Here is a 16,689-nt window from a genome sequence, read left to right as displayed (position 1 = left end):
TTAAAACCCTCAAACTTCAGAACACAAAAATAAATTTTCCTTTATAGATTTTCCCCTTCCAGCTCCAAAAGTGGTTATTTTAGAAGAAGTATTCATCCTGTAAAATTTAGCTGAATCAGATAAGTAGCAATTACCCAATGCAAATATCAATTCAATGCACAGATTTTATATATACTGCTTTCATATTTCCCTTTTGCTTCTTTTCTAGATAAAAGCCAGACACTGTAAATATTCTCATTAGAAAGTTCTGACCAAGGACACTGGCCTTTTCAAGTAATCCAGAAAAAACTGGATCATCAAGATAAACTTCTAAGACACAGCAGTCTTCAGTGTGTTACGGGTGCCACTGACTAAAAGCCTTGGGGTTAATTCACTTCCCGCTGAAGATGTACCAATTATGCTATTCATGTAGATGTGCTCAATTTCCTTTACCAGACAAGATACAAACACTCCACTGCCAACCAAACTTGTCCCTTCCACTTAGGTCACAACATTTTTCACACTTTTTAGCACAGTATCCCCTCCCCTCCCAGGAGAAGCTAGTTCAAACACACTCATTAGTATCTTTGGTTACGAGGGCAATATAGTGTGTAAATGCTGTTAATAATCGTTCCCCCATAGATAAGTCAAGATGGGAAAAAATCCTATAGGTAGGTATAAATGTAATCTGCATTTTCTAAGCTCCTTACAAGTCATTATATAAAGTCCATCTCTTTTTTTAAAATTTTAAATACATATCAATGGCAGCCATCTCTCCATAGGGCCACCCATAAACTTTCCGTAGTGCAGGTGATAGAGAAGGTCACTGAATGTGATTTCTCCAGTCTCCTGAAGGGCAGACTAGCTCTCCAAGGGGCACACAAAGGACAAGAACATGTCCAGCTGGTTCTTCACAATAACTTCATCTGGATGTAGCTTGTGGGGCAGATAATGGGCCAGGGTCATCTCCCAGGCATCAACGAGATATACCCCAACTCCTGAGAACATCTTCCGAAGGATGGTGTCCAGCTGAAAGTTATACCAGTCGCTGTTGAAAAGGCTCACTTCAGGTCCCAGCTCTTGGGCGTTGGCTGTCCGGATGACTACCACAGTCTTAGGGCTTCGATCCAAGAGCTGGACCACGGCTCGACGGATGTTCCTGAGCCGCCGGATATACACTTCCAAGGGGAAGGTGCTGAAATGAGACCACACAGCTATCGCAACGACTGTGTTCTTCCCTCCCACGATGCCATTCAGCTCATTCGCCACATAACGGAGGTCATTGCTAAAGACGGTCGTGAAGCGGATCGGTGGACCGTGGCAGCGGTACTTGAGCAGGATGTTGTGCTTCTGGTCCACCGCAAGGAAGGGACCCACATTCTTCGGGCTACCCAAGTTAAACTCCACTAAATCTGAAACAAGGGAAACTCAGATTCGTAAGAATGTTTAAACCAAGCGATATATTTTGATTATTCTTTAGTTAGTGGCTTCAAAGAACAATTTTTTAAAATAAAACAACAAAAAGGTACAATACAAATGTAAAGGAAACACCTATTGCACGTCACTTTGGCCCCCTTGGCTTCAATGGACCTTTATATTTTAACATATTTATTACTTAAATCACTCCATAAGCATGACATTACAAGTAATACCATCAGCAATTGATTCTAGACCTGAGAAGCAAAATAACCTGTTTACCTCTAATTATTAGGCCAAGAAATCTTCCTGTTTGCACTGACTGTTGAATATCTAAACATCGATTTGGCATTTACACATTACTGTTCTAACAGATCAAAATTATTTCTTCCAGGTCAAGAACTATATAACTTCTGCTTTTTTACAAACACATAATAGTAACCAAATACCTCTTTTTGAAATAAGCAAAAGAAAGAAGCAACCACGCTTCTTTTGACTTTCAATTTCACTGTATGGATGGAAAACCCTGTTTATGTCTTAGAAAACTTCTCTCTCTCTGTCATAACAAACACAGCAGCACAAGTTAGAATTCCCTTCTCTCCCTCTACTTTATCTAGGTTGTGTTTCCAAGTCCTGCTCCTCTGAAGATCCCAGGAATCAATGATTATTCTCCCTTATTACTCCTCAAAAAGGCTGTACAATTCATCACTGAACATTCACCCCATTAGGAAAGAGGGTCTGTGTCATATCCCTAAATATTCCTATAAGTGCCTTACACAGACCAGATTAAGTGACCCTTGGCAGCCAAACTGAATTCACATTTCCTAAGCACCTCTTCCGTGCCAGCACTATTGTGCTATAAGCCAGCAATGCAGGACTTTGCTGGCGGTCCAGTGGTTAAGACTCCACACTTCCACTGCAGGGGGCATGGGTTCAATCCCTGGTCAGGGAATTAAGATCCCTCATGGCACGGCCAAAAAGAAAAAAAAATAGAATAAAAAAATAATAAAATAAATTAGAATAGTTTCCCAGCTATAAAAAAAAAAAGCCAGCAATGCTCAGATGGGTAAGTCACAGTCCTTGCCCTCAAGGAGTTTATAGTCAATTCTGAAGAAGTACCATCAAACTATAATTGTCCCATATTATTTACTCTTAAGGGTTAAAGTCAAGGTTTCACTTTTTTCTCCATGAGTTCCCAGGCTCCTCTTCTAAATTCTCATACCTAATTCATTACTACTTAGCATGTGGCCCCACTTAAATTGAATAGAAGCTCAATTAACCATTCTTTCTTTTGATTAAGATCAAGCCCAACACAAGGCTTTATCGGGTAAAGATCTGTCTGCAAAGGGTAGGGTGGAAAATGCTCAAGACACGCAATGTGATCATTGCTATGAAAGGAAATACCAAGTTACGTCATTAGAACTTAAGAATCAAGCAACTGGGGCTTCCCTGGTGGCAGAGTGGTTAAGAATCCGCCTGCCGATGCAGGGGACACGGGTTCGAGCCCTGGTCCGGGAAGATCCCACATGCCGCAGAGCAACTAAGCCTGTGCGCCACAACTACTGAGCCTGCGCTCTAGAGGCCACGAGCACAACTACCGAAGCCCGTGTGCCACAACTACTGAAGCCCGTGTGCCTAGAGCCTGTGCTCTACAACAAGACAAGCCACCGCAATGAGAAGCCCTCGCACCGCAACAAAGAGTAGTCCCCACTCACCGCAACTAGAGGAAGCCCACATGCAGCAATGGAAGACCCAACACACCCAAAAAAAATAAATAAAATAAATCTATTAAAAAAAAAGAAAAGAATCAAGCAACTGCAGGCTCCTGGAGGGCCCTGCCTGGTCAACACCGAACTGTGCCTAGCATCATGTCATACAAATGATTTCCCTTCTCCTGCTTTTGAACTTACGCTTCATCAACTAGAACTCTGCTATGTCTGTTTCAATAAAAAAAAAAGCAAGCAAATCAAAACCGGAATTAACTTTCTATTTTGGGGGGTCATATCTACTTCCTCCTTTCCTTCCTTCTAAAAATTAAATTTGAAACTAAGTTGATGTAACAAATAAAAGATAAAAAAGAAAAACATCACACACAACCACTCCCAACTGTGGGAAGTTGCTTTATGAAAAGCCCTGTCCATAAACAGCCATCAGAAACAGTTCCCTCTGCTCAATGTTATGTGGCAGCCTGGATGGGAAGGGAGTTTGGGGGAGAATGGATACATGTATATGTATGGCAGAGTCGCTTTGCGGTACACCTGAAACTATCACAACATTGTTAATCACCTATACTCCAAAAATAAAAAGTTTAAAAAAAAAATTCTAAACACACAAACAAACAAAAAATACCCAGTTCCCACAGAACTATTCATCAGCTCTCTAAACTCTAAGTGGGGCCTTTAGTCCTGCTGCCCCAAATCCATCCCTCCTCACTCCATCCACACCACTTCCAGGAAGAGGAAAAGGCCCACTGTGAATAAGGGATGGCCCTCCCATGAGTGGGGTTTTATTCCAAGTCTGGAGAGCTTCCCCAGAGCCCAGCAGGGAGACCAAGAAGCTAAGAAGACTGGGACTGACCAGAATCTCCCTTGCTGGGAGGCAGCTCCACCTCAGAGTCATACCAATGGACAGCCCAAGGGGTGAGCAGGGATGGCTCTGCCGCATGGATGCATTAAAATGCGCGACAGTTCCGCTGCCTCCTTCCACTTAAATCTATGATAGACTTGGAGTTGGACCAAACAGAACTAGAAGAGAAACAACTGGAAATGTTCACTTCTATCTCACAGCCCAGAATGCTAGAAGTGAAAGACACCTGTGAGGTGATAGTGTCCTGCTGCCTCAGCTCACACTTGGAGAAGTGAAGCCCTGAGAAGTAGAAGACTCGTCCAGGGTCACACAGCTCATGAGTGGTATGAACTTCAACAAGCAGCCAGTGCTTTCATCGATGCATCACAGCCCCACCATTGATCAGAAACTATCACTCATCTCTCCAAGGTTAGGACACCTCTTCAGTCCTACAGAGAAATAACTGCTTCCTCACCTGATGCCTTTCTTCAGGCACCGGACTGGGTCTGCTTATTTCAAAGCTGAATTTTGTATGTGTGGGAAAGAGTTATGAAACAAAAAGCAAAGTACCAACCTGGAACAAATGTAGTGAGGTATTCAAACCATTGCCTGATTGTCGAGTCACCAAATAAATACACCACTTTTCTCTGTAAGCATTCTGTAACGTTGTCAGGGTCATTAAACTGGCGCATCTTAAACTTTCTGGGCCTCCACTGATTTTTGTAATAATAGCCAGAAGGAAAAGTTCCTAAGCCTTGAGATAGTTCTAGGTTGTTGGTTTCTGGAAAAAAAAAAAAAAAAAGATATTCTGAAATTCTCCTCCAACAAACCATACCTAAAAAATGTTCCAAGAAACACAATTATGCCCCTATGTTTGTTAGCTTGCTGGCTACGGATAACATTTCCTGCCATCACATCTCAAAGAAATCCCAGACTTCCCCCCTCCTACAAAAAGTTCTCCTTTGCACAAAAATAGGAAGATCTGAAGTGGGTGTGAGGGTGTTTGTGGACATGCTCAAAGGGGAAAGGGGACGTTGATCATTCCCTCTGATTACGCATGTTTTTCTCAAAGCCAAAAATAAAGGCAGGCCAAAACCAAGGAAATGTGTAGATGTAAGCATTGTCCAGCATTATCCCAGAACAGGAGAAGAACTTCTCATCCAAATGCCTGTGAGGCAAGTAAAAATTTAAATTCATATTTTACATATGCATAATAATATTAGTCCACACTGTTTCTCAGCCCATTAAAAAGAAATGTTTCAATCCATGGGTCCTACAATCAAATATTAACTCAGAAAACCACCACTGAATACAGAAAACAAACCAATGACACACATTCTAAAGATTTACTGCCCACAACACAAAAGGTTCAGAAGTCTTTATGCACAATGAACAATATTAAAATTGTATCAGCAGTGTGTACTCATGGTTGTAGCCTAGCTACACATGATAACACAAGTGCCGGGATACCTTTCACAGAGAAACTCAACACTTTTCTGCCCTAACACCTCCCTCAGGAAATGCCACTGCAAAAATGGCACGCTTTACGTGCTTCAACAGGGATGCCTAATATTTCTTGCAGGTTTACTCTGCACCAGACACTGTTCTGAGCAATTAAATTTATTATCTCACGGGATGCTCACAATAACCCTTTAAGGTAGGTCCTATTATCCCTACCTTTCAAAACATTTAAGCAACTTGATCCAGAGATAGTATGTAGCAAAGCCAGGATCTAATCCAAGCCGGTGAGCCCCCAAGCCCTTGCTCTTAACCACTGCGTTACATCGCCTCTCAAAAAGAGATGTTAATAGATATCTTTCTTTTTGGCTTTTTTCCTGAAAGAGTACATTTATTCATTTCTAACATTTATTATTCAAACCTGCAATCTTCAAATAACCACCAATCATTTTATATCACTCCCTTACACAGCCCAAAGTTGAAATCTTGATCATATTCCAGTAATTTTAGAGTCTCACCTGTTAAACCACAATTTAAAATCCAAATGCTCAGAAATTTAAATTTAAATATGACTCCGAAATTTAAATTTAAGTGAGTCTCCTATTTGTGACTACTTTCAGCTTCTTTGACTTCTTGATATTATCTCTATACTAAAAATTATTTTGGAAGGAGACCTTCAAGATGGCGGAGGAGTAAGACGTGGAGATCACCTTCCTCCCCACAAATACATCAGAAATACATCTACGTGTGGAACCACTCCTACAGAACACCTACTGAACGCTGGCAGAAGACCTCAGACCTCCCAAAAGGCAAGAAACTCCCCATGTACCTGGGTAGGGCAAAAGAAAAAATAAAAAACAGAGGCAAAAGAACAGGGACGGGACCTGCACCAGTGGGAGGGAGCTGTGAAGGAGGCAAGGTTTCCACACACTAGGAAGGCCTTTCGCGGGCGGAGACTGCGGGAGGCGGAGGGGGGAGCTACGGAACCGCGGAGGAGAGCGCAGCAACAGGGGTGCGGAAGGCAAAGCGGAGAGATTCCCGCACAGAGGATCGGTGCCGACCGGCACTCACCAGCCCGAGAGGCTTGTCTGCTCCCCCGCCGCGGCGGGCGGGGGCTGGGAGCTGAGGCTTGGGCTTCGGAGGTCGGATCCCAGGGAGAGGACTGGGGTTGGCTGCGTGAACACAGCCTGAAGGGACCTACTGCACCCCAGCTAGCTGGGAGGGAGTCCAGGAAAAAGTCTAAAACTGCCTAAGGGGCAAGAGACCATTGTTTGGGGTGCGCGAGGAGAGGGGATTCAGAGCACCACCTAAACGAGCTCCAGAGATGGCCGTGAGCCACGGCTCTCAGCGCGGACCCCAGAGACGGGCATGAGATGCTAAGGCTGCTGCTGCCGCCACCAAGAAGCCTGTGTGCGAGCACAGGTCACTATCCACACCTCCCCTCCGGGGAGCCTGTGCAGCCCATCACTGCCAGGGTCCCGGGATCCAGGGACAACTCCCCTGGGAGAACGCACGGCACACCTCAGGCTGGTGCAATGTCACGCCAGCCTCTGCCGCCGCAGGTTCACCCCGCATTCTGTACCCCTCCCTTCCCCCGGCCTGAGTGAGCCAGAGCCCCCTAATCAGCTGCTCCTTTAACTCTGTCCTGTCTGAACGAAGAACAGACGCCCTCAGGTGACGTACACGCACAGGTGGAGCCAAATCCAAAGCTGGACCCCAGGAGCTGTGAGAACAAAGAAGAGAAACGGAAATCTCTCCCAGCAGCCTCAGGAGCAGCGGATTAAATCTCCACAATCAACGTGATGTACCCTGCATCTCTGGAATACCTGAACAGACAACAATTCATCCCAAAATTGAGGTGGTGGACTCCGGGAGCAACTGTAGAGTAGGGGTTTGCTTTCTGCATCTAATTTGTTTCTGGCTTTATGTTTATCTTAGTTTAGTATTTAGAGATTATTATTATTGGTAGATTTATTGATTGATTTGATTGCTCTCTTCCTCTTTTTTTTTTAATATATAGATATATATTTTTTTCCTTTTTCTCTTTTTGTGAGTGTGTATGTGTATGCTTCTTTGTGTGATTCTGCCTGTATAGCTTTGCTTTTACCATTTGTCCTAGAGTTCTGTCCATTTTTCTGTTGTTTTTTTTTTAGTATAATTTTTAGCACTTATCATCATTGGTGGATTTGTTTTTTGGTTTGGTTGCTCCCTTCTTTCTTTCGTTTTTTTAATTACTTTTTAATTTTTTTATTTTTAATAATTACTTTTTAATTTTTTATTTTAATTCTTCCTTCCTTCCTTCCTTCCTCCCTTCCTTCCTTCCTTCCTTTTTTCTTCTGTCCATCCTTCCTTTCCCTCTCTCTCTCTCTCTCTTTCTTTCTTTCTTTCTTTCTCCCTTTTCTTCTGAGCCGTGTAGCTCACAGGTTCTCACTGCTCCGGCTGGGTGTCAGGCCTGAGCCTCTGAGGTGGGAGAGCCGAGTTCACGACATTGGTCCACCAGAGACCACCCAGCCCCACATAATATCATCAGTCACTGAGAGCTCTCCCAGAGATCTCCATCTCAACGCTAAGACCCAGCTCCACTCAACGACCAGCAAGCTACAGTGCTGGACACCCTATGCCAAACAACTAGCAAGACAGGAACACAACCCCACCCATTAGCAGAGAGGCTGCCTAAAATCATAATAAGGTCACAGACACCCCAAAACACACCACCGGACACGGTCCTGCCCATGAGAAAGACAAGATCCAGCTTCAACCACCAGAACACAGGCACTAGTCCCCTCCACCAGGAATCCTACACAATGTACGGAATCAATCTTACCCACGGCAGGCCAACACCAAAAACAACGGGAACTACGAACTTGCAGCCTGTGAAAAAGAGACCCCAAACAGAGTAAGTTAGGCAAAATGAGAAGACAGACAAACACACAGCAGATGAAGGAGCAAGCTAAAAACACATCAGACCAAACAAACAAAGAGGAAATAGTCACTCTCCCTGAAAAAGAATTGAGAGTAATGATAGTAAAGATGATCCAAAGTCTTGGAAATAGAATGGAGAAAATTCAAGAAAGGTTTAACAAGGACCTAGAAGAACTAAAGAGCAAAACAACAATGATGAACAACACAATAAATGAAATTAAAAATTCTCTAGAAGGAATCAACAGCAGAATATCTGACACAGGAGAACAGATAAGTGACCTGGAAGATAAAATAGTGTAAATAACTACTGCAGAGCAGAATAAAGAAAAAACAATGAAAAGAATTGAGGACAGTCTCAGAGACCTCTGGGACAACAGTAAACACACCAACATTCGAATTATAGGGGTCCCAGAAGAAGAAGAGAAAAAGAAAGGGACTGAGAAAATATTTGAAGAGATTATAGTTAAAAACTTCCCTAATATGGGAAAGGAAATAGTTGATCAACTCCAGGAAGCATAGAGAGTCCCATACAGGATAAATCCAAGGAGAAACATGCCAAGATACATATTAATCAAACTATCAAAAATTAAATACAAAGAAAAAATATTAAAAGCAGCAAGGGAAAAAACAACAAATAACATACAAGGGAATCCCCATAAGGTTAACAGCTGATCTTTCAGCTGAAACTCTACAAGGCAGAAGGGAGTGGCAGGACATACTTAAAGTGATGTAAGGGAAAAACCTACAACCAAGATTACTCTACCCAGCAAGGATCTCATTCAGATTCGACAGAGAAATTAAAAACTTTACAAACAAGCAAAAGCTAAGAAAATTCAGCACCACCAAACCAGCTTTACAACAAATGCTAAAGGAACTTCTCTAGGCAGGAAACACAAGAGAAGGAAAAGACCTACAATAAGAAACCCAAAACAATTAAGACAATGGTAATAGGAATATATATATCGATAATTACCTTAAATGTAAATGGATTAAATATTCCAAGCAAAACACATAGAAGTGGCTGAATGGATACAGAAACAAGACCCATATATACACTATCTACAAGAGACTCACTTCAGACCTAGGGACACATACAGAATGAAAGTGAGGGGATGGAAAAAGATATTCCATGTAAATGGAAATAAAAAGAAAGTTGGAGTAGCAATTCTCATATCAGACAAAAGAGACTTTAAAATAAAGACTATTACAAGAGACAAAGAAGGACACTACATAATAATCAAGGGGTCAAACCAAGAAGAAGATATAACAATTGTAAATATGCATGCACCCGACATAGGAGCACCTCAATACATAAGGCAAATGCTAACAGCCATAAAAGGGGAAAGCGACAGTAACACAATCATACTAGGGGAGTTTAACACTCCACTTTCACGAATGGACAGATTATCCAAAATGAAAATAAATAAGGAAACACAAGCTTTAAATGATACATTAAACAAGATGGACTTAATTGATATTTTGAGGACATTCCATCCAAAAACAACAGAATACACTTTCTTTTCAAGTGCTAATGGAACATTCTCCAGGACATTTCCTATCCTGGCTCACAAATCAAGCCTTGGTAAATTTAAGAAAATTGAAATTGTACCAAGTATCTTTTCTGACCACAACACTATCATACTACATATCAATTACAGGAAAAAATCTGTAAAAAGTACAAACACATGGAGCCTAAACAGTACACAACTTAATAACCAAGAGATCACTGAAGAAATGAAAGAGGAAATCAAAAAATACCTAGAAACAAATGACAAAACATGACGACCCAAAACCTATGGGATGCAGCAAAACCAGTTCTAAGAGGGAAGTTTATAGCAATACAATCCTACCTCAAGAAACAAGAAACATCTCAAGTAAACAACCTAACTTTACACGTAAAGCAATTAGAGAAAGCAGAACAACAACAACAACAACAAAAAACCCAAGTTAGCAGAAGGAAAGAAATCATAAAGGTCAGATCAGAAAAAACTGAAAAAGATATGAAGGAAAGAATAGCAAAGATCAGTAAAAGTAAAAGCTGGTTCTTTGAAAAGATAAACAAAATTGATAAACCATTAGCCAGACTCATCAAGAAAAAAAGGGAGAAGACTCAAAGCAACAGAATTAGGATTGAAAAAGGAGAAGTAACAACTGACACTGCAGAAATACAAAGGATCATGAGAGATAACTACAAGCAACTATATGCCAATAAAATGGATAACCTGGAAGAAATGGACAAATTCTTAAAAAAGCACAACTTTCTGAGACTGAACCAGGAAGAAATAGAAAATATAAACAGACCAATCACAAGCACTGAAATTGAGACTGTGGTTAAAATATTCCAACAAACAAAAGCCCATGATGAGATGGCTACACAGGCGAATTCTATCAAACATTTAGAGAAGAGCTAACACCTATCCTTCTCAAACTCTTCCAAAATATAGCAGAGGGAGGAACACTCCCAAACTCATTCTATGAGGCCACCATCACCCTGATACCAAAACCAAACAAAGATGTCACAAAGTAAGAAAACTACAGGCCAATATCACTGATGAACATAGATGCAAAACTCCTCAACAAAATACTAGCAAACAGAACCCAACAGCACATTAAAAGGATCACACACCATGACTAAGTGGGGTTTATCCCAGGAATGCAAGGATTCTTCAATATATGCAAATCAGTCAATGTGATAGGGACTTTCCTGGTGGTGCAGTGGTTAAGAATCTGCCTGCCAATGCAGGGGACACAGGTTTGAGCTCTGGTCCAGGAAGATCCCACATGCCGCGGTGCAACTAAGCCCGTGCATCACAACTACTGAGCCTGCACTCTAGAGCCCGCGAGCCACAACTACTGAGCCCACGTGCCACAACTACTGAAGCCCACACACCTAGAGCCCATGCTCTGCAACAAGAGAAGCCAATGCTGCAATGAGAAGCCTGTGCACCACAACAAAGAGTAGCCCCCGCTTACCACAACTAGAGAAAGCCCATGCCCAGCAATGAAAATCCAACGCAGCCAAAATCAATCAATCAATCAATCAATGAGATAAACCATATTAACAAATTGAAGGAGAAAAACCACATGATCATCTCAACAGATGCAGAAAAAGCTTTGGACAAAATTCAACACCCATGGGCTTCCCTGCTGGCGCAGTGGTTGAGAATCTGCCTGATAATGCAGGGGACACGGGTTCAAGCCCTGTTCTGGGAGGATCCCACATGCCGCGGAGCAACTAGGCCCGTGTGTCACAACTACTGAGCCTGTGCATCTGGAGCCTGTGCTCCACAACAAGAGAGGCCGCGACAGTGAAAGGCCTGCGCACCACGATGAAGAGGGGCCCCCACTTGCCACAATTAGAGAAAGCCCTCGCACAGAAACGAAGACCCAACACAGCAAAAATAAATAAATAAATAAATTACTAAACTCCTTCCCCCAACATCTTAAAAAAAAAAAAAAAATCAACACCCATTTACGATAAAAATCCTCCAGAAAGTAGGCATAGAGAGAACTTACCTCAACATAATAAAGGCTATATATGACGAACCCACAGCTAACGTTGTTCTCAATGGTGAAAAGCTGAAACCATTTCCTCTAAGATCAGGAACAAGACAAGGCTGTCCACTCTCACCACTGTTATTCAACATAGTTTTGGAAGTTTTAGCCACATCGATCAGAGAAGAAAAAGAAATAAAAGGAATCCAAATTGGAAAAGAAGAAGTAAAGCTGTCCCTATTTGCAGATGACATGATACTATTCATAGAGAATCCTAAAGATGCTACCAGAAAATGACTAGAGCTAATCAATGAATTTGGTAAAGCAGCAGGATACAAAATTAATGTACAGAAATCTCTTGCATTCCTATATACTAAGGATGAAAAATCTGACAGAGAAATTAAGGAAACATTCCCATTTACCACTGCAACAAAAAGAATAAAATACTTAGGAATAAACCTACCTAAGGAGACAAGACCTGTATGCAGAAAACTATAAGACACTAAGGAAAGAAATTAAAGATGATACAAATAGATGGAGAGATATACCATGTTCTTGGATTGGAAGAATCAACATTTTGAAAATGACTCTACTACCCAAAGCAATCTACAGATTCAATGCAATCCCTATCAAACTACCATTGGCATTTTTCACAGAACTAGAACAACAAATTTCACAATTTGTATGGAAACACAAAAGACCCCAAATAGCCAAAGCAATCTTGACAAAGAAAAATGGAGCTGGAGGAATCAGGCTCCTGGACTTCAGACTATACTACAAAGCTACAGTAATCTAGACAGTATGGTACTGGCACAAAAACAGAAATATAGATCAATGGGACAGGATAGAAAGCCCAGAAATAAACCCATGCACATATGGTCACTTTATCTTTGATAAATGAGGCAAAAATATACAAAGGAGAAAAGACAGCCTCTTCAATAAGTGGTGCTGGGAAAACTGGACAGCTATATGTAAAAGAATGAAACTAGAACACTCCCTAACACCATACACAAAAATAAACTCAAAATGGATTAAAGACCTAAATGTAGGCCAGACACTATAAAACTCTTAGAAGAAAACATAGGCAGAAGACTCTATGACATAAATCACAGCAAAATCCATTTTGACCCACCTCCTAGAGAAATGGAAATAAAAACAAAAATAAACAAGTGGGACCTAATGAAACTTAAAAGCTTTTGCACAGCAAAGGAAACTATAAACAAGACGAAAAGACAGCCCTCTGAATGGGAGAAAATATTTGCAAATGAAACAACTGACAAAGGATTAATCTCCAAAATATATAAACAGCTCATGCAGCTCAATATTAAAAAAACAAAAAACCCAATCAAAAATTTGTCAGAAGACCTAAATAGACATTTTTCCAAAGAAGGTATACAGATTGCCAACAAACACATGAAAGAATGCTCAACATCACTAATCATTAGAAAAATGCAAATCAAAACTGCAAGGAGGTATCACCTCACACCAGTGAGAATGGCCATCATCAAAAAATCTACAAACAATAAATGCTGGAGAGGGTGTGGAGAAAAGGGGACCCTCTTGCACTGTTGGTGGGAATGTAAATTGATACAGCCACTATGGAGAACAGTAGTGAGGTTCCTTAAAAAACTAAAAATTGAACTACCATATGACCCAGCAATCCCACTACTGGGCATATACCCTGAGAAAACCATAATTCAAAGAGTCATGTACCACAATGTTCATTGCAGCTCTATTTACAATAGCCAGGACATGGAAGCAACCTAAGTGTCCATCGACAGATGAATGGATAAAAAAGATGTGGCACATATATACAATGGAGTATTACTCAGCCATATAAAGAAACAAAATTGAGTTATGTGTAGTGAGGTGGATGGGCCTAGAGTCTGTCGTACATAGTGAATTAAGTCAGAAAGAGAAAAACAAATACCGCATATATAACAGATATATATGGATTCTAAAAATAAAGGTTCTGAAGAATGTAGGGGCAGGACAGGAATAAAGACACAGACGCAGAGAATGGCCTTGCGGACACTGGGAGGGGGAAGAGTAAGCTGAGACAAAGTGAGAGAGTGGCATGGACTTATATACACTACCAAATGTAAAACAGATAGCTATTGGGAAATAGGGAGATCAGCTCGGTGCTTTGTGACCACCTAGAGGGGTGGATAGAGAGGGTGGGAGGGAGATGCAAGAGGGAGGAGATATGCGGATATATGTATATGTTTAGCTAATTCACTTTGTTATAAAGCAGAAACTAACACACCGTTGTAAAGCAATTATAATCCAATAAAGGTGTTAAAAAAGAAAAAAAAAGAAACAAAATTATTTTGGTTTTACTCCCTTCAAAGATGCCCTATTTGACAGTGCATACTTACTCTTTTTTCTTAGGTATCTGCTAATGCTTTGCAGGTTCAGGGTCTAAATTGAAAAGTACACAGAATTGTAAATGCTCTTTTGGCCAATGTGATTATCAAAGAAAAATGAGGGTTAGGGTAAACACTTGCTTGGCTTATTCAAAAGCAATTTCTCAACATGCTACCAAGTGTGGCTTTACCATGTCACCACACCTTGCCCAAAGTTCCTCACTGTATCATCACATCAAGGCTGCACAGGCCAGAGAGCTCCTGAGCAGACACCTGGGGCATAAAGAAAACATTTACTGGAATGGGAATTAAAAGTGATTTTGAAGTCACAATATTTAACACAGTTAAGTCTGTAGACTCAGTAGCTCAGTCTACTGTCAAATAAGGGTCATAAAGAAACGGGTATATCATACAGGAAACAATTACCATTTCCATTCAAATGTTAATTATATTTACTATCAGAGTTAAGTCAAGCAAAGCAAATCAATTACTGAACCTGACATTAATTCTTTAAACATGCAGCGCTAGATAACAGAACATATTTTTAAAGTGAAATGTGTTTACCTACATTGCCCTCTTATGGTCAACTGGGACAAAAACATTTCCTGACTAATAGGATTTCAAGCAGTCTGAAGTTGTTTAAAAAGTCAGTGTTTGGGGGGCTTCCCTGGTGGCGCAGTGGTTGGGAGTCCGCCTGCCGATGCAGGGGGCGCGGGTTCGTGCCCTGGTCCGGGAGGATCCCACGTGCAGCGGAGCGGCTGGGCCCGTGGGCCGTGGCCGCTGGGCCTGCGCGTCCGGAGCCTGTGCTCCGCAGCGGGAGAGGCCACAGCAGTGAGAGGCCCGCGTAACCCAAAAAAAAAAAAAAAAAAAAAAAAAAGTCAGTGTTGCTTGGAGCTCAGAATGCATTTTCACATAAGATATCTGAGATATGAAAGCCCCTTAAATCAATAATATAATTATTAATGTACTGTACAAGTGGAATGAAAATAATTAAAAAACAAAAATGAGTTATTACTCAATTTTTTTTTTTTTTGCGGTACGTGGGCCTCTCACTGTTGTGGCCTCTCCCGTTGCGGAGCACAGGCTCCGGATGCGCAGGCTCAGCGGCCATGGCTCACGGGCCTAGCTGCTCCGCGGCATGTGGGATCTTCCTGGACCAGGGCACGAACCCCCGTCCCCTGCATCGGCAGGCGGACTCTCAACCACTGCGCCACCAGGGAAGCCCTATTACTCAATTTTATGGTTGTCTTGAACATTGATGGTGAAGGAAGTTCACAGGCAGGCGATTGTAAGAGCAGATATAAAGATCTTTATGCAAAATCAGGAGGGACAGTTTTGATTATTTGCAAGTAAGGTCCCTGCTTCTCTAAAATGTCCTGGCTTAAAAATAAATAAATAAATAAAATAAAATAAAATAAAATGTCCTGGCTTCTCTTTAAAAGCCGACAGCTTACATTTTCCTCCAAAGGGCATCATCCCATATCATTCATTAGCCATAATAAGGGCTACTTGGACCACAAATGTGACAAAACAAGAGAGAAAAAGGCAGAGATAAATTTTCCTAAATGATCTAGAAAGAGCTGGACGAGAGGGATACTGTGTGAATTAAGGGTTGGAGGTGTGAACACAGGTCCCTTAATTTTCTGGCATGAAGTTAGAAGTAAGAACAGTGAAAGGCTGACCAAAGGGAGAACGTGGTTCATGAGGGGAAGGAAAGACAAGTCAGAGAAGAAATCGAGGCAAACAATTCCCTGACCAGGGACCATGAGCACAGGAGTGCCCGGGCACCACCTCGGGGAGGTAAGGAGTGAGGATAGCGTGCCAAGCTCTGGGCATGCCCCGTCCAGTGCTGGGAACGTGAGAAGGTCCTAGCTACTCAGCCACCATACTGGCTTGAGTTTCCCCCCACAAAACCTTGGGAAATTGATTTTTTTCCATTCTATTTTAGTCCCCTAAAAGCTATGCATTTTACAAAGGAAAGATAAAAATGCTATGTGAGGTAGAAATACCTGTAGATTCAGAGAATGTTGAAAGGGACCTCAGAGAATAGCTAGTCCAAATATCTTTCAGAGGTAAAGAAAGCAAGTCAGAGTGACTTGCCAAAGTTTCTCAGAGTTGAAGAGACAGGAGGTAGCAGAGATGGGACCATTTACAGAGACCTACATTTATTATTGAAACGGCTGTGGGCTTCCTTTCCCCAAATGATATCAGTTTGCTGGATGTTATGTGTAGGATGTGAGTCCTTTGATTTCCTAAGTTAACTGGACCTGGACCTTGGTTTCATTATCTGTAAAACGGACAAACTACTAGTTATTCTGAAGGGCTGTTGTGAAAATTCGATACTGTATTAGTGTGAAAGTGCAGCTGTCACAATAAGGGGCCATACTGGAACGCTGGAAACATTCTATACACTGGAAACATTCTATATCTTGATCTGGGTGGTAGTTAATTAGTTTTCTATTGCTGTGTAACAAATTACCACAAACTT

At 41.6% G+C, this 16,689-nt stretch overlaps 1 protein-coding gene across 2 annotated transcripts in view; it reads right to left on the bottom strand.

Annotated features, from left to right (window-relative positions):
- Window positions 1-735: 735 nt before the first annotated feature.
- NXPE3 (neurexophilin and PC-esterase domain family member 3) overlaps window positions 736-16,689 on the bottom strand; it is a gene marked incomplete at its 5' end in the record, with an annotated part of 46,478 nt that continues 30,524 nt past the window's right edge. Inside the window, 2 exons of one of the 2 annotated variants that reach the window (XM_082839385.1) lie at window positions 736-1,391; window positions 4,535-4,741. In XM_082839385.1, the coding sequence (XP_082695511.1) occupies window positions 841-1,391; window positions 4,535-4,741 (758 nt within the window). In that variant the 3' untranslated portion in view covers window positions 736-840. The remainder of the gene's footprint in view (window positions 1,392-4,534; window positions 4,742-16,689) is intronic. The other variant, XM_082839386.1, reaches the window with a different exon arrangement.

The sequence above is a fragment of the Leucopleurus acutus genome, assembly GCF_964270905.1.
Source record: "Leucopleurus acutus genome assembly, chromosome: 5".
NCBI classification, from domain to species: domain Eukaryota; kingdom Metazoa; phylum Chordata; class Mammalia; order Artiodactyla; family Delphinidae; genus Leucopleurus; species Leucopleurus acutus.
Note: the sequence above shows the minus strand (reverse complement) of the source record. Positions and strands in the feature narration are given on the sequence as shown.